At 61.0% G+C, this 15,579-nt stretch overlaps 3 protein-coding genes across 12 annotated transcripts in view; all 3 read left to right on the top strand.

Moving 5' to 3' along the window:
• The window catches only part of AKT2 (AKT serine/threonine kinase 2), a 47,783-nt gene extending 43,932 nt beyond the window's left edge, over positions 1–3,851 (top strand). For all 9 annotated transcript variants that reach the window (XM_070557774.1, XM_070557783.1, XM_070557782.1 and 6 more), the window contains 2 exons: positions 41–143; positions 1,269–3,851. In XM_070557774.1, the coding sequence (XP_070413875.1) occupies positions 41–143; positions 1,269–1,348 (183 nt within the window). In that variant the 3' untranslated portion in view covers positions 1,349–3,851. The remainder of the gene's footprint in view (positions 1–40; positions 144–1,268) is intronic.
• Positions 3,852–7,317: 3,466 nt separating this feature from the next.
• CCNP (cyclin P) lies at positions 7,318–11,285 on the top strand. 2 transcript variants are annotated; one of them, XM_070557765.1, is made up of 7 exons: positions 7,318–7,433; positions 7,514–7,702; positions 9,056–9,145; positions 9,224–9,379; positions 9,981–10,139; positions 10,223–10,374; positions 11,052–11,285. In XM_070557765.1, exons 1-7 carry the CDS (start codon positions 7,428–7,430, stop codon positions 11,215–11,217), a joined length of 918 nt encoding a protein of 305 aa, XP_070413866.1. In that variant the 5' UTR covers positions 7,318–7,427; the 3' UTR covers positions 11,218–11,285. The 2 variants fall into 2 exon arrangements, with proteins under 2 accessions (XP_070413866.1, XP_070413865.1); XM_070557764.1 differs by having other exon boundaries at positions 10,211–10,374.
• Positions 11,286–12,723: 1,438 nt separating this feature from the next.
• TTC9B (tetratricopeptide repeat domain 9B) lies at positions 12,724–15,429 on the top strand. The gene is made up of 3 exons (XM_008534622.2): positions 12,724–13,648; positions 14,180–14,362; positions 15,202–15,429. The coding sequence occupies exons 1-3, from the start codon at positions 13,234–13,236 to the stop codon at positions 15,315–15,317; spliced, it is 714 nt and encodes a 237-aa protein (XP_008532844.2). The 5' UTR covers positions 12,724–13,233; the 3' UTR covers positions 15,318–15,429.
• The last annotated feature ends 150 nt before the right edge of the window (positions 15,430–15,579 follow it).

The raw sequence follows: 15,579 nt of genomic DNA, 5'->3' as shown, positions 1-15,579 counted from the left end.
TGTCCTCAGGGTCCTGAACCTGGGCTTCTCTCCTCCGCAGCTCCTGCCACCCTTCAAACCTCAGGTCACATCCGAGGTTGACACGAGGTACTTCGACGACGAGTTCACTGCCCAGTCCATCACCATCACCCCCCCGGACCGCTGTGAGTGCCTGTGGCTCCTCCCCCATGCGCTGCCTGGCTTGGGGGGGTCTGCTCTCGACCCCATTCTCCAGAAGGAAGCTCACAGGCCCCCAGATCTGGGCAGCTGACCCTTCGGTCTGCTTGTGGGGCTTTTGCTCTTGGTCCACTGTGGGCCCCGTGGGGTTCCCAGGAGCCCTGACAGTGCGTCCCGGAGCTCAGGGGAGAGGCGTGGCAGGAGCTGCTGGGAGTTGTCAGGGCTGACGTGGCACGTTCTCGGTGGGCTTCCCACGTCGCTTGGGGCTCTGGGACTGTATTGGTCCATTGACTCTACGGCTGGTTGGGTTCTTACTCTCACCTGCCCAGGGCTGGGCTCTGCTGGGGACACAGCAGTGACCGAGACAGCCCTGGGCCCTGCCCTCAGGAGCTCCCAGTCTAGGTAGGGTGACAACCCAGAGGGGTCAGGGCAAGGATGTAGGAATACAAGCCCAGAGGAAATGCCTGACTTGGCCTGTGAGTCAGGGAGGGCTTCCTGGAGGAGGAGGCATGGCAATTGAGACACGTTCCTGGCAGAAAGAACGACACGTGGGATGCCCAGAAATGGGCACATCGTATGTTCAGGAACGATGGGAGCACTGCAGAGGTCCAAGGAGAGGGGAGGGAGAGGGCGTTGGGCCGAGCAGGAGGATCTGGGGGCTGCTGGGAGGAGCGAGGCCTTGTTTCCTGGGGAGCGGTGGAAGGGCTTTGTGCAGAGGAGAGACAGGGCTGCCTCAGGGCTTTAGAAAGTGCCCTGGCTGCGTGTGGAGGACTGTTGGGGGCGGGAGTGGCGGCCAGGGCAGGAGGCTGGGGCAGAGAGGTCCGGGCTAGACTGTGGGGTGGGGGTAAGAGGGGAGCAGAGGAGCCGGGGGTGCTCTGGAGGCTCGCTCAGCCTGGCTCTGCCTGGGGGTGGGGCTGACTCAGGGGCTCTGTCAGGGAGGACCTCACTGAGCCCTCTGTCCCTCTCCTGGACGGCCACCAGCTCAGGGCTTACGCTGGGGGCTGCCTGCTTCCTTCCAGGCGGGGTCCCCCATCCCCCGGCCCCAGGGAGTACAGGCGGGCTGCCGGGCCCTTGCAGGCTGGTCTCCCCAATCTGCTCCACCGACCCCACAGATGACAGCCTGGGCTCGCTCGACCTGGACCAGCGGACCCACTTCCCCCAGTTCTCCTACTCGGCCAGCATCCGCGAGTGAGCGCCCGCTGCCGCCACAGGACGCACGCACGGCCGCCACCACCGCCGGGGGCTTCGTTCTTTTTTTTTTTTTTAACTTTTTATTTTGCCTTTTTTGTTTGCGTCCCCATCCCTCACCTCCTTACCCCCATTTCCAGTTTTTTCTTCAGCCCTCTGCCAAACTCCCCTTGCGGTCCCCGCGGCCCTGCCTCCAGGACCCTGTCCTGCGCTCACCTCTGCCAGACCGGGAGTCGCCGCCTGCCCGGGACCAGCCGTGGGCGCTGAGAAGGGGCCGGTTTTGAGCAGCGTGAGCCCCAGCGGGGCCAGACAGGGGCCTGCATCCGCCGGGTGCCCAGTGACAGCACGCCGGTGCTGCCTTCCCTGCCCCGTCCTTAGGCTCTGAGTGGCCTGGCGAGGGGCAGTCCAGCCCCCTCCCCCACGGGGGCAGAAAAGCAATAATGTCCAGGGCCGGGCGGGGGCCTTCGGAAGCTGTGGGGTCGGGGCTTAGGGCTCCCTCCTGTGGATGGGGCCCAGTCGACCCTGTGGGGGACCAGCGGGGCCCAGAGGTGGGCGCTGCCTCCTGGCCCTGCCTTCCCCCACCCCCCAAGCTGCTCTCCTGACCTGCGGGTGAGGCAGGAGGAACATTTAGGGGCTAGTCCCCGGCCCCCCGCCCCGTGCCTTACCAGGGCTTCCTTCCAGCCGGCCTTACCTCCCACTGGCCCCCGGGCCTGGCCCCATCCCTTCTGAGGGTGGGGCCTGGGTCACCCCCTTCTCTGCCTGGGGCGGAGGGGCGCCAGCCTCGGCTGTTACACATCTCACACCGAGACAGTATTGGGCCCCACGGACTTGGGTCGAGGAGCAGGTGGGGGTGGGAGTCTCTGGTACGTACCGGGGTGGGGGCCTCTGGGAACGGAGGCTCCAGGCCACCTCACCCCTCCCCCTCTCCGGGCCCCACGTTCTGCAGCCTTAAGGTGAACGTGTGTCAGTGCTGTGGGCACTCGTGTGCGTGCCCCGGACTGTGTGTGTCCGTGGGCATCCCTGTGCATCTGGGACACAGGTGCACACGGGTGTGTGTGTGCATGCGTGTTGGGTATGTGTGTGCGAGGGCAAGCGTGTCCCGGCCTCGAGTGTGGTGTGTGTGGGCTCAGGCCCCTGTCCCAGGCCCGAGCATCTCATCCCGTGGGGGAGGGGTGCTGGCCTAGTCGGGGAGCCATGCCTGGGGTCCACTTGCTGCCCTGCCCCCCTCCCTTCCCCTCCCCTCCCCCCCAACATCTCCAGGTGTTTGGAATTTGGTTTTTCTGGTTTTGCTCTCCCCACCTCACCTTCTGTACTAGGTAACTCACAGAGAGACATCCTGGGGTGGGGTGGGGTTGGTTTGGGTGGGTGGGGGTCTTTTTTTCCTTTTTGTGTGTGTCTGTCATTGATCTGACAATTCTCTCTCCTCCCCCCTGGCCTTTCCCCATTCCTCGTATTTGTACGGTACAAGCAATAAAGACACTCGTTTTAGACCGGGGCCCACCCCCCTGGGCCTTTCTTGCGCCCGGTGCTCCATTCACAGGGCCTGTCAGCCACAAAGGGGAGCATGCAGAGGGGATTGGGGAAGGCTCCCAGGCCTGGGGTGGGGCTACGGTGGGCAGACCGTTCCAGACCCTTGGAAGCTGCTTAGGCCAAGAGAAGTGGGTGGCTGTGAACAAGGAGGGTGTGCACTGTGTCGCTGAGCGTGAAAGGGAGCGACTTTATTTCTTCTGGCCCTTGAGCCCCGAGGGGCATTGCCGGCACATCCCCGGCTCTTCACTTAGGCCAAACTGGGGAGCCTCGAGGCCTCCAGGTTCCCATCCAGAATCCTTGGTGTGTCCGTGGGGTTGGTGGTGGTCTCAGCGGGGGCGCCTCAGGTTTGGTTCGAGTCCTGCCAGCTCAGGGCATCCTCGGACCGCTGCCCCTTTATCCAGGGTTCCCACCCTTGCATCACTCCTCCCAGATCCGGGGCTGCCCGCCGAGCCCGGCATGGGCGGAGTCCACGGGAGACTTTGCCAGCAGCTGTTAGGGCTTCACACTCGTGGAGTCTCTGAGATCTGAAGGGCGGGAGGCAGGAAGGTCGGGTCCACTTGATAGAAACCTGCATTAGCAACAGCCAAGACTCAAGGGATCTTTTGGTTTTTGTTTTTCCTAACTTTAGATGGACTTATTTATTTAATTACGAAAATATGTCCCGGTGGGCATAAAGAAAGGAAAGCCTTTTCCCTTCCCTCTGTCGCAGCCCTCTGAGGTGACCAGTGCTAGGGTTTCTCTTCACGTCCCACTGTCACTCGGGTCTGCCGTGTGGGGACCTTGCTGAGTCTTCCTCAGTCTGGGGGCGGCTGTCTCCCTTTCCATTGGGGGGGTGGCCCAGCGGCAGTCGGCTGCTTCCCTCAGTGGCACGGGCGTCCGTGGATGGAGCGGTGCCTCCCGTTTCTGTGCGAGGACTTTTCCCAAAGGGGGTTTCAGGTGGAAGTCTTAATAAAATTTTACCAATGAGAAAAATGAAATTTTGAGTCAATCTGTGTTTTGTCACGTGCATGTAGAAAATTTCACGTCTTGGTGTGTGTAAAGAATAATGCAGGCAAAAGTATGAGGAGGAAGTCCAGTCCCCGGACCCCAGGGACCTCCGGCAGGAGGACCTGGGAGACAGCCCGTCCCCCTCCCCTTGCGCAGTTTTCTCCCCGTGAATCATGCCACACCCACCTCACCCAGGCTCGCATGGTCGAAGGGTGTGCTGGGCCATCGGAGAAACGAGGTCCTCTTTCGGGCCCTTCTCTGCATTCTGGGGACCCCTCGTGGGCATGGCCATCGTGCGTCCCAGCTGCTCCATGAGGCTCCTGGGGTGGGTGTGCCTCAGCTGAGCGAGCTGCCCCCTGGTGAGAATTTGCTTGTTTCCAGGTTTTTTTGTTCTGCCGACACGACTGTAATAAATCTTCATGGTCCATCTTGACCGCCCCGGGCTTTTATTTTGTGGCCTACGTTCCCGGATCGCTGTATTTTAATCTGTGTCTGATAGTTTTCCCCCGAAGTGAGGTGGTTCATGTATTTTTAACTTTAATTTTGAAGTACTTGTAGATTCTAGAAAACTTAGAAACTTTCAAAAATACTACGAAAATCACTCCAGGAGTGGTGCAGGACATACACGAGATGAGTCCGGAGCATCCTGTGGTGCCCGGATGCGAGGACCTGCTAACCAAACCTCCCCCTCGCCCATGGGCGTGCGAACCGCAGGAGCTGGGGTGGGGGGGACGAGCTCCCGGCGGCAGCGCCGAGAGCAGTTTGAGCAGCAGAGAACTAGTCTTGGTTACACCCGAAGTGTAGAATGAGTGAGGCCATACTGATGGAAGTGACAAACATACGGTGAGAAGACACCTGTGCAGAACTGCAGAGCTTTCCTGTGGATTTCCGCCCTCACGGAGGGGAGCAGACCCCCCACGCCTTAGGTGTGGGCTGCAAAGTGACTTCCTTCCGAAAGTGACTTCCGTGCAGTGTGGCCGGGGGGGAGGCAGCTTTCCCGTGGGGAAGCCCGGCACGCGCCGCTGAGCCGTGGTCAGGCCGCGCCGCGCCGCTGCGTCCTGTGGGCGGCAGGCGCCCTGCTAGGATGCGGTGAGAACCGGGCCCCACCTCTGTCTTCCTGCCTGAACGCGCACCCCAGTCCAATCCGGAGAAACACCGCTAGTTCTCAGAACTGGCCAGGGGGCTCCAAACAAGGCAAGCCCGAGAAACCGTCACCGCCGAGAAGGCTTGAGGAGACCTGCAGAGCGAGTGTAACGTGGGGTCCCGGCACAGAGACAGGTGTTAGGCAGGAAGTCGAGGGAGCTGAAAAAAGCAGGGACTTGAATAACGTATCCCTGTGGGTTCATTAAATTGTGACACATGTACCACTGTCGTGTGAGATGTTAGCAGGAGAAATGGGGTGGGGTATCAGTCTATGTGAATTTTTTATTTAAGAAAAATACAAGGAATTCTCATCCACGCTTCACGCAGGTTCCCCGGGACGTATTACATTTCCTTTAGTCCCTCCCTCTCTCGTCCATGTTGACATGTCACATTGTCCTAGAATGAGAACATTCGCTCTCGTAACTGCAGTCCAAGCCTCGAGGTCAGGAGGTCAGCATTGACACAGCGCTCTTCCTCCCGACCCTCACAGACTTTGCTAATGGTCACATGAAAGCCCTTGTAGACGAAAGAAAGGAAAAACTCCTGCCTGGTGACCGGTCCAGGCGCGCAGGTTCGAAGCTCCCAGGGCACTTTATTTTGCAGAATGTCCCTCAGGGTTGGCTCCCTGATGTCTGCTCGTGGTTCTGTCGCAGCCATTGGCAGGAATGCCCAGCCACGGCGTGCCCCTCCCACTGCATCCTTTCCAGAGGCACAGGAGACCATCTGTCCCACTCCTGGGGCTGACTCTGACCCCTTGGTTAAGGTGGCGTCTGTCAGGTTCCTCCACTGGAAAGTCACTACTGTCCCTGTGTAGTGAGTGAGCATCTCGAGTGGAGATACTGAGAATGTAAATATCTGCGTTCTCCTCCAGCATTCAGGCAAAGGGAACAGCAAGCATAAAGGTCCTGAGGCAGGCAGCTGTCTGAGGTGTTCTGGGAACATAAAGAGGACAGCGTGTCTCGAGTAAGGGAGGAGAAGAGTGGAAGGAAATGAGGTTAGAGGGGTGACAATGGGCCAAAGGGACTTTGTGGCCAAGATAAGGGGTTTAGGGTTTATTTTAAGTATGACAGGAAGCCATTGGCAGCATCTCACACTCCTCTCTGCTCACTTTTTCAGCCTCGATGACCTCTGAACGCATGAGGAGAGCAAGCTCTTTCCTGCCTCAGGGCCTTTGCTCAGGCTGTTCCCACCCCTTGGAATATTCTCCCCTCTCTTTGTATTCCTGGCTCCTTCTCTTTCAGCTAAGGTCACCTCCTCAAAGAGACCCTTCCAGATCACTGTCTCCAAATTACAGCTGGCCTGTTTACTCATTCATTCAACAAATACTTATGGAGGGCCTACTATGTGCCAGGCCCTGTTCTAGGCACTGAGAATACAGCAATGGAAAAAAAAACCAGACCAGCCCTGCCCTCCTGGGGCTCACATTCTAGTCAGGAGGGAGACAATAAATAGGAAGTGAGTCGGTGCTAAGGAGAGAATAAAGGCAGAGGATGGGGACAGGAAATGTTCAGGATCGCATTCTTCACGAAGGTAACATCTGAGTAAACCCCTTAAAGGAAATGAGGGATCTCGGAGGGAAAGGCATTTCAGGCAGAGGGACCAGCCAGTGCAAAGGCCCTGAGGTAGAAGCATGCCTGGTGGGGGTGGGGATGAGCCAGGAGGCCAGTGTGGTGAGAGAGGAATGAGTGAGGGGGCGACGGATAGGAAATGAGCTCATAGGGGTGTGTCTTGGCTGCGGTGGGGAGAGAGACTATAGGGCCTCGTGGACTTTCAACTGGAGGGAGATGGGAGCCCCGATGGACAGAGGCAGTGTGAGCTGATTTCTTAGGTGTGCACAGCCTCCCTTCTGGCTGCCTGTGGGGAACAGACTGCCGGGGACAGGGACAGGGACAGGGAGGGCAGTGGGCAGGCTGCTGCCCTAGTCCAGCCCTACCACCGGCCCCGGGCCTGATCACCACCTCAGCTCTGGGCCGTGGGCTTGGGAAAGGCAGCGAGCGCGCGTGCTCAGCCCTGGGTCCCCGCCGCGCGGAACGCAGCGGCCCGCCTGAAATCTCCGCTAGGGGACTTCCTGCTCCCCTGTCTTGAGCTTTTGCTGTATTGAGCCCTGTGCTGGACGCTGCAAGACACCATGTTAGAAGTTCTGAAACTTCCCCACTTTACAGCCAAGGAGAGTGGGGCTCAGAGGGGCTGCATCTGGCCATAGAGGAAGCAGCAGGACGAGGATCTGACTCCAGCTGCCCGACCTAGAGGGTCTGCAGGGGGCAGAGCCAGCCTGTGGGACCCGCGCCCCACCCCGCGCACCTGCCCAGCAGAGGCGTGCTCTCGCGCACGCGCCTGGGCGCATTTAAGGCGCGCGCCGCGGGCGCCGCGCTCCGGCGGGAACTGGCGGACGCAGGGCCTGGCTCCCGCCGCCAGCCTGGAGGATGCTGGTGAGATGCGGCGCCGGGGGCCTGCTCCCCCTCGGGCCTCCCTCCCGGCACTGACCCCCCCCAGCCCCTCTCCCTTGCAGAGTCCAGCTGCCCCCCTCGACCCACAGCCTCCGAGCACGCCCCGCGCCGACGGCGTCCCCGCAGGCACGAGCGTCTACGCCGTGCGCCGCCCGGGGCCGTGCGCGCCGCCGGGGCTGGAGGAGGCGCTGAGCGCGCTGGGGTTGGAGGGAGAACGCGAGTACGCCGGGGACATCTTCGCCGAGGTCATGGTGAGCGGGGCGGCGGGGCGCCCCTGCACGGCAGCAGAGGGGTTCAGCTTAGACGAGGCCAAAGCCCACCCGCTCGCCCAACACCCACCCGACGGGCGTTTCCACCCCCTGCCCCCGCCAGCCTCGCTCTCAGCTCTTCCCACGGACGCTCCAGCCCCCGCCCCAACTTCTCGGCTTGCTTTTGGTGGCACAGTCACCTGGGCGGTTTCCATCGCCCGGAGCGCCCTTCCCCGCCTCCCCAAGCCATTTGCAGCCCCTCCTTGGTATTTCATAGCCGCTCGTACTTGTCCCCCACATTTATTCGTTTAACAAATAGCGAGTTGTTAGGTGTTTTCCAGCATGTTCTAGGCGCTGGGGACGCTGTGATGAACAGCATAGTCGGTCTGTCCTCATTGTGGGGAGACGAGCAGGTGTAAGCGAACATTTCAGAAGAGCCACACAGAGCAAAACACAGGCCGGTGGTCCGCAGGCATCTGTCTGGGCTAGGCACCGTCGGGAGGAATACTGAAGGCAGGAACTGATTTAACAAACCTCTGGTGGGCGCCTCTCCCGGCCCGGGGCCTCTGTCCGGAACTGAGCTACAGCCCGGATCTGGGCAGACATCCCCGCCCTAGCCAGGCAAACAGACAAAGCTCCAGAGGAAACACCGGCTATCTCCAGACTGAAAATATTATGAGAATAAAGCGATAAGATAGAGGGATGGGGTGCAAGGAGAAGTATAGAGAAAGTCAGGGAAATTTTAGCTGAGACTTGAATGACCGTGAAGGAGTCAGCAAGGCAAGGAGCTGGGGAAGGACCATTTCAGGTGGAAAGAACAGTATATACGTGCAAAGGCCCTGAGGTAGGAATGAGCTTGGCATCGTCTAAGACCAAAAGAAGGCTGGTGTAGCCAGGGTGTGTGGATTGTGAGGGGACAGAGGGGCCAGGTGATGTTGGAGCAGAGGTAGGGCCTGAGAGAGTCAGAGAGGAATTAGGGTTTTCTCCTGAGGGTTCTGGAAACGATGGAAGGGTTTTAAGCTGGGGAATTCCTCGGTCAGATCTGTACTTTAGAAAGACCCTTCAGAGTGCTCTGAGGGGGATGGGTTGAGGGTTGGTGACCAGGTGTGGAATCTGGGGAGATGCTCAAGGAGGTCCAGTGGTCCTGCGGGCTCGAGAGGGGTCCAGAACAAAGTCCGGGTTCTAGATGCGCACAGGGAAGAGCAGAATCTTTGGACGAGATGTTGGAGGCCAGTTTGGGTGTGGCACTCGTGTGCCATCCGACGGGTGCGAGGAGGCTGCGGCACCCAGGCCTGGAGCCCAGGAGACGAGCCGAGGCACAGGTGTGGAGAGTGAGCCGTCCCTGCCCAACCCCAGGTGTGCCGCGCGCTGCCCCGGAGGGCCCTGCCGAGCACCGTGACCGCGGAGATGCGCGCGCTCGTGGTGGACTGGCTGGTCCAGGTGCACGTACGTACCTGGGGAAGGGGCAGGGCCAGGCCCGCGGCACAGCTTAGGGCCCTGCTGCTCACCCGCGCCCCTTCCCAGGAGTACCTGGGCCTGGCAGGGGACACGCTCTACCTGGCCGTGCACCTGCTCGACTCCTACCTGCGCGCGGGCCGAGTGCGCCTACACCGCCTGCAGCTGCTGGGCGTGGCCTGCCTCTTCGTGGCGTGCAAGATGGAAGAGTGCGTGCTTCCCGAGGTACTTCCGGGGTGGGCCGGGGAGGGTGGAGCTCTGCCTGCTGGCCGCAGTCACGGATTAAACGCCTACTGTGTGCCAAGCACCGTGCCAAGCGAGCGCTTTAGGAACTCTTGGAATGCCAGCATATCTGTGTGAGGCAGGGGACACATGAGTGTGTCCCTTTAACAGAGGAGGAGACTGAGGCCCAGAGAGAGGAAGACATTGGCCCCAGATCAGGCAGTTGGGACTCGGGTTCGGTCTTCGGTAGTTACAGTCCATCTTGAACAGTTACTGTTAACAAGCGTATACTCAGCGCCTTATCAGAGCCGCCTGGTGAAGCAGGGAGAAGTGTCTCCGTTTACGGGTGAGGAAACTGAGTCTCAGCCTCCGTGAATGTCCCTGTCACACAGGGAGTAGATGGCAGGCTTTGAACCCGAAGCCAGGTCTTCCTGACTCCGAAGCCTGTGCGCTCCATGACTTCCAGACGACGCAGCAGTGGCCCCATTTTACAGACCAGGAAACTGAGGTCCAGAACGGGTACTGGACTGAGCGCAGGCGCTGCAGGGCAGGGAGGAGCGAGCCCGGCCCGAGACTCCCCCACCCCTCTCCCCCCACTCCGCAGCCCGCCTCCCTCTGCCTCCTGGGCGCCGGCTCCTTCTCCCGGGCGGAGCTTCTGCGCGCCGAGCGCCGCATCCTGAGCCGCCTGGATTTCCGGCTGCACCACCCGGGCCCGCTGCTGTGCCTCGGGCTGCTGTCCGCGCTGGCCCGGAGCGGCCCCCAGGTGCGCGGGGCGGGGCCCGGGGAGGGGGCGGGGCATGCGCGGGCTGGGGGCGGGGCCTGACATTCGTCCAGCTGCCCGGGCAGGTGACGCTCCTTGCCACCTACTTCCTGGAGCTGTCCCTGCTGGAGGCCGAGGCCGCGGGCTGGGAGCCCGCTCGGCGCGCAGCTGCGGCGCTGAGCCTGGCGCACCGCGTGCTGGACGGGGCGGGCTCCGGGCCCGAGCCGGCGCTTTACAGGTACGGCCGCGGCCGAGGGGCTCTGGGGCTCCAGGGACCTATCTTCCTGGCCGCTGTCTCAGAGAATGAAAGACAATTACGGGGGAGGAGGGTGCACCTCGACTTGGCTTTTCTGGGTGTGAGAGAATGATGTGTCTGTCTGGTCTGGAGGTGTCTGAGAGCATGGGGTGTTTGTCCGGATTTGGGGACCCTTCACCTCGCCCCAGGGTGGGAGAGAGGAGCTCCCCGGGCCCGGAAGATGCTCTAACTGCGTTGCGGGGTTGAGAAGGAGAGGTCTGTCGGCCTCGAGTCGCCCAGCTCCCCTTCTGGCCGCGAACGGGGCTCCTTTTAGCTGCTCGAGCCCCTCCCCCGTACCCATGGCACCGGGTGGCAGGGTGAATGTCTTTTCTCCCATCCCGTGTCCACGGGGCGGAGCTGGATGTCACCTCGTCCCCAGCCCCACTCCTTCCCTCCCCGCGGGTCCTGGCTCTACCCAAGCCGCGCCCTGCGGGGAGAATCGGGGGTCGTCCCCTCCTCCGCGCCCCCCGGTCGCTCTCTAGATGATGGGCCTCGTGTCCGATCTCGAGAGAGCCCCCGAGCGGTCCTCGGGGACCCAAGTCAACGCGTCTTCTCAGCCTCCGAGGACAGGTCGTGTCCACCGCTGCCACTGCCTCAGTTTCCCCGTCTCCCCGCCGCAGCCCCGCGGAGCTGGGCCCGCTCGAGCCGTGCATGGCCCGCGCCGCGCTCCGGGGTCCCGCGCCCGGCCGCGCCGCCATCTTCCTCAAGTACGCGCGGCCCCAGCGCCGGGGCACCAGCCTCGCCGCCGCCCGCCTGCTCCGCCGCCCGCAGCCCGGGCCTCCCTGAGCCCGGGGACCGCATCGAAGAAGACTCCGTGTGTGTCCGTCTCCCGTTTCAATAAAAGAGTTTTTATTCCCGGCGCTCTCTGTCCTCATTGGTCGAATTCAGGCCCTCCCCCCACTTCTGATTGGTTACTTCCTCGGCCCCTCCTCCCTCTGATTGGATGTTCTCTCCAAGTCCTTTAATGGTTGCTGGGAGACGCGATGTGGATGCCGGACTCGTCCGCGAGGGGGCGCTGGCGGACTTCCGCAAGTACCGCTTAGAGGGATAAAACTGGGATTCCAAACGCAAACGGTCGCGGGAGACAGAGATGCTAAGAGGAAAATGGCAATGCAAGCTGAATGACCCTCGGTCTCAGGGTTGGGAACAAACTAGGAGGGATGGGGACCGTGGGAAACAGAATGCCTGCTCCAGTCGTGAGGCCTCGGTGTTGCCAGATTTTCAGATTTTGTTTAAGTGAAGTCGAAAGTTTACAATTCCATAAATATCTCTGCTCTTATATGTTGGTAACTAATTCTTTTTTTTTTTTTTTGAGGAAGATTAGCCTTGAGCTAACCTCCGCGGCCAATCCTCCTCTTTTTGCTGAGGAGCTAACATCTGTGCTCATCTTCTATTTTATATGTGGGACGCTACAACGGCATGGCTTGATGAGTGATGCACTAGGTCCGCGCTCAGGATCCCAACCGGGGAACCCCGGGCCACCAAAGCGAGGGTGAGAACTTAACCGCTACTGCCACCGGGCTGGCCCCACTAATTCAATATTTTTTAATGGTTGCACAAACCCAACATATTAAATATACTGGCCTGTGAGGGTCATCAGTTGGTGACAGGGTCTTGGATAGCAAGAGTTCCATAAATGGGATCTGATCCACATAACCTCTAAAGTGCCACAGCGTCAGCAGCAGGGGAGGATATACGGTGGAGGCGGGGGAGGGTGGAAATACAGGCACGGGGCTTGGGACTGAGACCCAAGCTAGGGTCTTGGAGGATGGGTGGTCATACATACAGTTATTCACTCACTTATTCAACAGCTGTATATGGAGGCTGACTCAGAGCCGGGCACTTATGGTCACAAATCTCACCATGTCATGGATGATAAGAAACACCCGTTGTCAATTTCGCATGACTGTCCCAGGCCCTGAGCGCCGTGCTTTACCTGCGTAACCGGATCCAGCCCCTGCCACTACTCTGAAGGAAGCTCACTTCTTATCCCAAGTTAAACGGCAGGAAGTCAAGGTGGAGGGAGATCAAGGAGCTTGACCAACGTGCCACCGCCACATAAGCAGCCAAGGAGGGCTGATTTGCCCTCAGTTTTCCTCCAGAAGCCTCTCACATGTTTCCTGCGCTGTACCCTCCTTTCTTACTGTACTGCTCACTCTGAGCTGTCTCCCCACTGGACTTGGGGCCCAGGAGGGCAGGGTCTGAGGCTGTCTCAGTCCCTGCTATGTCCCAGCATCACCCAGCCCAGAGCTGGGCACAGAAAAGATATCAGTGAATATTCGTTTGTTGCATAGATAAACAAATGAGTTTCAAAGTTGCTCTCATTGTCCCATGCTGAGGATACAGAGTTCCGGGTAGTTTAAGTGATTTGTCCAAGGCGTATAACTAGGGAGAAAATAAGCAGGGAATTAAATCTGGACAGCTTGACTCCTGTGTTCTTATCCAATATGCCAAATGCTGGTGGACTGAAAACCGGCAGTGCACGAGGTTGTTATCTTCCTGCTCTTTCCCCCAGACTTGCCCTTTCCTTATAGAAAGCTTTGGGAGCTCTGTGCTTGGGAGAGGAGAGCAGGCAGGAGGGTGGGGAGGGTAAAGGGAGTGGGAAAAAGGGAGAGGCCGGCTGGAGAAATAGGACTGGGGCTGATTTGAAGGAGAGAGTGGGGAAGTCTTGAGGGGTTTCTCTAGACCCATAGGGGGCAGCCGGAGTCGGCTGCTGGAGGTGCGGGGGCGGAGAAAGGGTGGGGACCAGCCCCACGGGGGGCGATGCGGTAGCTGCAGCAGCGGCCGCAGGAGTTTCCCACAATGCAGCGCGGCGCGCTGTCCCCGGTGCTGATGCTCAGCGCTGCCCCGGAGCCTCCGCCGCGCCCGCCTCCCGCCCTCTCGCCGCCGGGCCCGGGCCCCTGCCATGGCTCAGCTCGGCCCGGTCCTGCCCCAGAGCCGTCGGGGGGCCTGGGCGCGGCGCTCGACAGCAGCCTGCGGGCCGCCGTGGCATTCAAGGCGGAGGGCCAGCGCTGCTACCGAGAGAAGAAGTTCCGGGAAGCCATCGGCAAGTATCATCGGGCGCTGCTGCAGCTGAAGGCGGCGCAGGGGGCCCGCCCTGGAGGCCTGCCCGCCCCCGCCCCCGGGCCCGCCACCAGCCCGGGGCCAGCCCGCCTCAGCGAGGAGCAGCGGCGCCTGGTGGAGAACACGGAGGTGGAATGTTATGACTCTCTCACGGGTACGGGGCCGTCGGGGGGCGCGTATGTGAGAGGGGTGGGGAGCTAGGGGCAATCACGAAGCCCTGGGGTGGCGGGCGCTGCAGGCTTGAAGGCTGGGGTCTGTAGGGGGAGTCCTCAGAACTAGATCAAGGAGAGGGGTTGGAAGTGTAGGGGACCACAGGGATGGAAGGAGCTGGGATGCGGGAATGGATGGGCTTTGGGGTGCCACCTGCGAACCTCAGGTGAGACAAACTTACCCTGGACGAGCCATTCGAGGCCCATCCCTCACCTGTGAGCCCGCCCCTAGCCCTCTCCCGTCTGGAAACCTCCCAGCTAATCACCCGGGAGCGCCTGTCTGTGCTTTTCGCGCCCTCTGGCGGCGGCGCAGATCGCTTCCATTCTGATTGGTCAGAGCTGGGCGGCCGGGTGGCCTGAGTAGTCCCTGAGGACGGCTCAGCCGTGGGAAAGGGTGGGGTTCCCCGCATCCCGAAAGCCAGGTGAGGTCTGGGCGCCGGCCGGCTCTGAGAGCCCGGGTCCCGGTGCCCCCGCAGCCTGCCTGCTGCAGTCGGAGCTGGTGAACTACGAGCGGGTTCGCGAGTACTGTCTCAAGGTGCTGGAGAAGCAGCAGGGCAACTTCAAGGCCACCTACCGCGCCGGCATCGCCTTCTATCACCTGGGCGACTACACGCGCGCGCTGCGCTACCTGCAGGAGGCCCGCAGCCGGGAGCCCACAGGTGAGGGGCAGGCGGAGCCCGGAAAGGGGCCTCGCTGCTTGGAGGGAGCGCTGGACCCCCGCCTGTTCCTCTCTCCACCCACCTACTCCTTCCACATCTTCTCATGCACTCGCCTCCCATTTAAATGTCCGCTCACCCATCATTCCTCTGACATTCACCCAACCAGTTCTCGTCTATTCAGCCCCTGACTCATCCTGATGCCCCCACTCCCCTAGCAGCCACTTCCCTATCTGCTCACCTACCCCATCTCCCTTACACGCCCCCCCCCCACCCCCCCGCTCCCCAGTTCATCCACTCCCTCTCTCACCCATTCACACTCTCACCTACTCGGTCACCTGGTTCCTGGCGATCTAGGAAATTGGCCCAGGGTTGGGGGTTAGCAGAGCTGGAGGCTCGTTCCTTGCCCTGTGGGAGATGGCAGTCAGAGGGTGTGTGTGTGTGTGAGTGTGTCTGTAGGCAGAGCTTGTATTAGGAGCCAGTGACGAGGGAGCACAACAGGTGCACGACATGGGGTTGTGGGAGCAGAGGCAGGATCAGCCGTCCTGGTGAGTGGTGGGAGAAGCGGCTGCTTGCAGACAGCCCGGAGGCCGCGTGGCAGGGCGACCAGGGCCTCCAGTGAGCGGCATTCCTGGCAGAAGGCAGAGCCTGTGCGGAAGGATGGAGGTGTGAAACGCCCCCACTGGCTTGTTGTGGCTGGGGCTTTGGAGAAGGGTTCTGGCAATGCTGGCTGTGTGGGGAGGCACTGAAGGCTGGGGACAATGAGGTGTGAGCCAAGGTGGGGCAGCTGTCCCCCGCTGCCCCAGGACTTGAGGATAATGCCCTGCCCGCCTCCCCCGCAGACACCAATGTCCTGCGCTACATCCAGCTGACTCAGCTGAAGATGAACCGGTGTGGCCTCCAGCGGGAAGACAGTGGGGCCGGGGCCGGGGCTGGGACGCGGGACGTCATTGGCTGAGACCCACCTAGCGGGGCTGTCCCTACCTCTACCCCTACCTCTACCCCTGCCACCTCACCGTGTAAACTCCCCCAACTCATGTGTTCACAGGTAAAGCATTTGTCACTGGTAACCAGAGCCTCTTTGTGTGCTGTTCTGGTGGGGACCGGGGAGGGGCTATGGGCTTATGCTTCACCCCGGGGACTTGAGAAAGCCAGCGTGGGCGGGGGGTGCACAGGGGCATGGCCCGGGGTGGCGGCAGGCCGGGAAAGACGCACAGCCA

This window comes from Equus przewalskii, chromosome 9 (assembly GCF_037783145.1).
Source record: "Equus przewalskii isolate Varuska chromosome 9, EquPr2, whole genome shotgun sequence".
Taxonomy (NCBI): Eukaryota; Metazoa; Chordata; class Mammalia; order Perissodactyla; family Equidae; genus Equus; species Equus przewalskii.
Note: the sequence above shows the minus strand (reverse complement) of the source record. Positions and strands in the feature narration are given on the sequence as shown.

Coding starts and splice junctions, on each gene's coding strand:
- TTC9B (XM_008534622.2), top strand. CDS start 13,234: ATGCAGCGCGGCGCGCTGTCCCCGGTGCTGATGCTCAGCGCTGCCCCG. Junction 13,649..14,179: donor ATGTTATGACTCTCTCACGG/GTACGGGGCCGT, acceptor GTGCCCCCGCAG/CCTGCCTGCTGCAGTCGGAG. Junction 14,363..15,201: donor CCGCAGCCGGGAGCCCACAG/GTGAGGGGCAGG, acceptor CCTCCCCCGCAG/ACACCAATGTCCTGCGCTAC.
- CCNP (XM_070557764.1), top strand. Junction 7,703..9,055: donor ACATCTTCGCCGAGGTCATG/GTGAGCGGGGCG, acceptor GCCCAACCCCAG/GTGTGCCGCGCGCTGCCCCG. Junction 9,146..9,223: donor ACTGGCTGGTCCAGGTGCAC/GTACGTACCTGG, acceptor GCCCCTTCCCAG/GAGTACCTGGGCCTGGCAGG.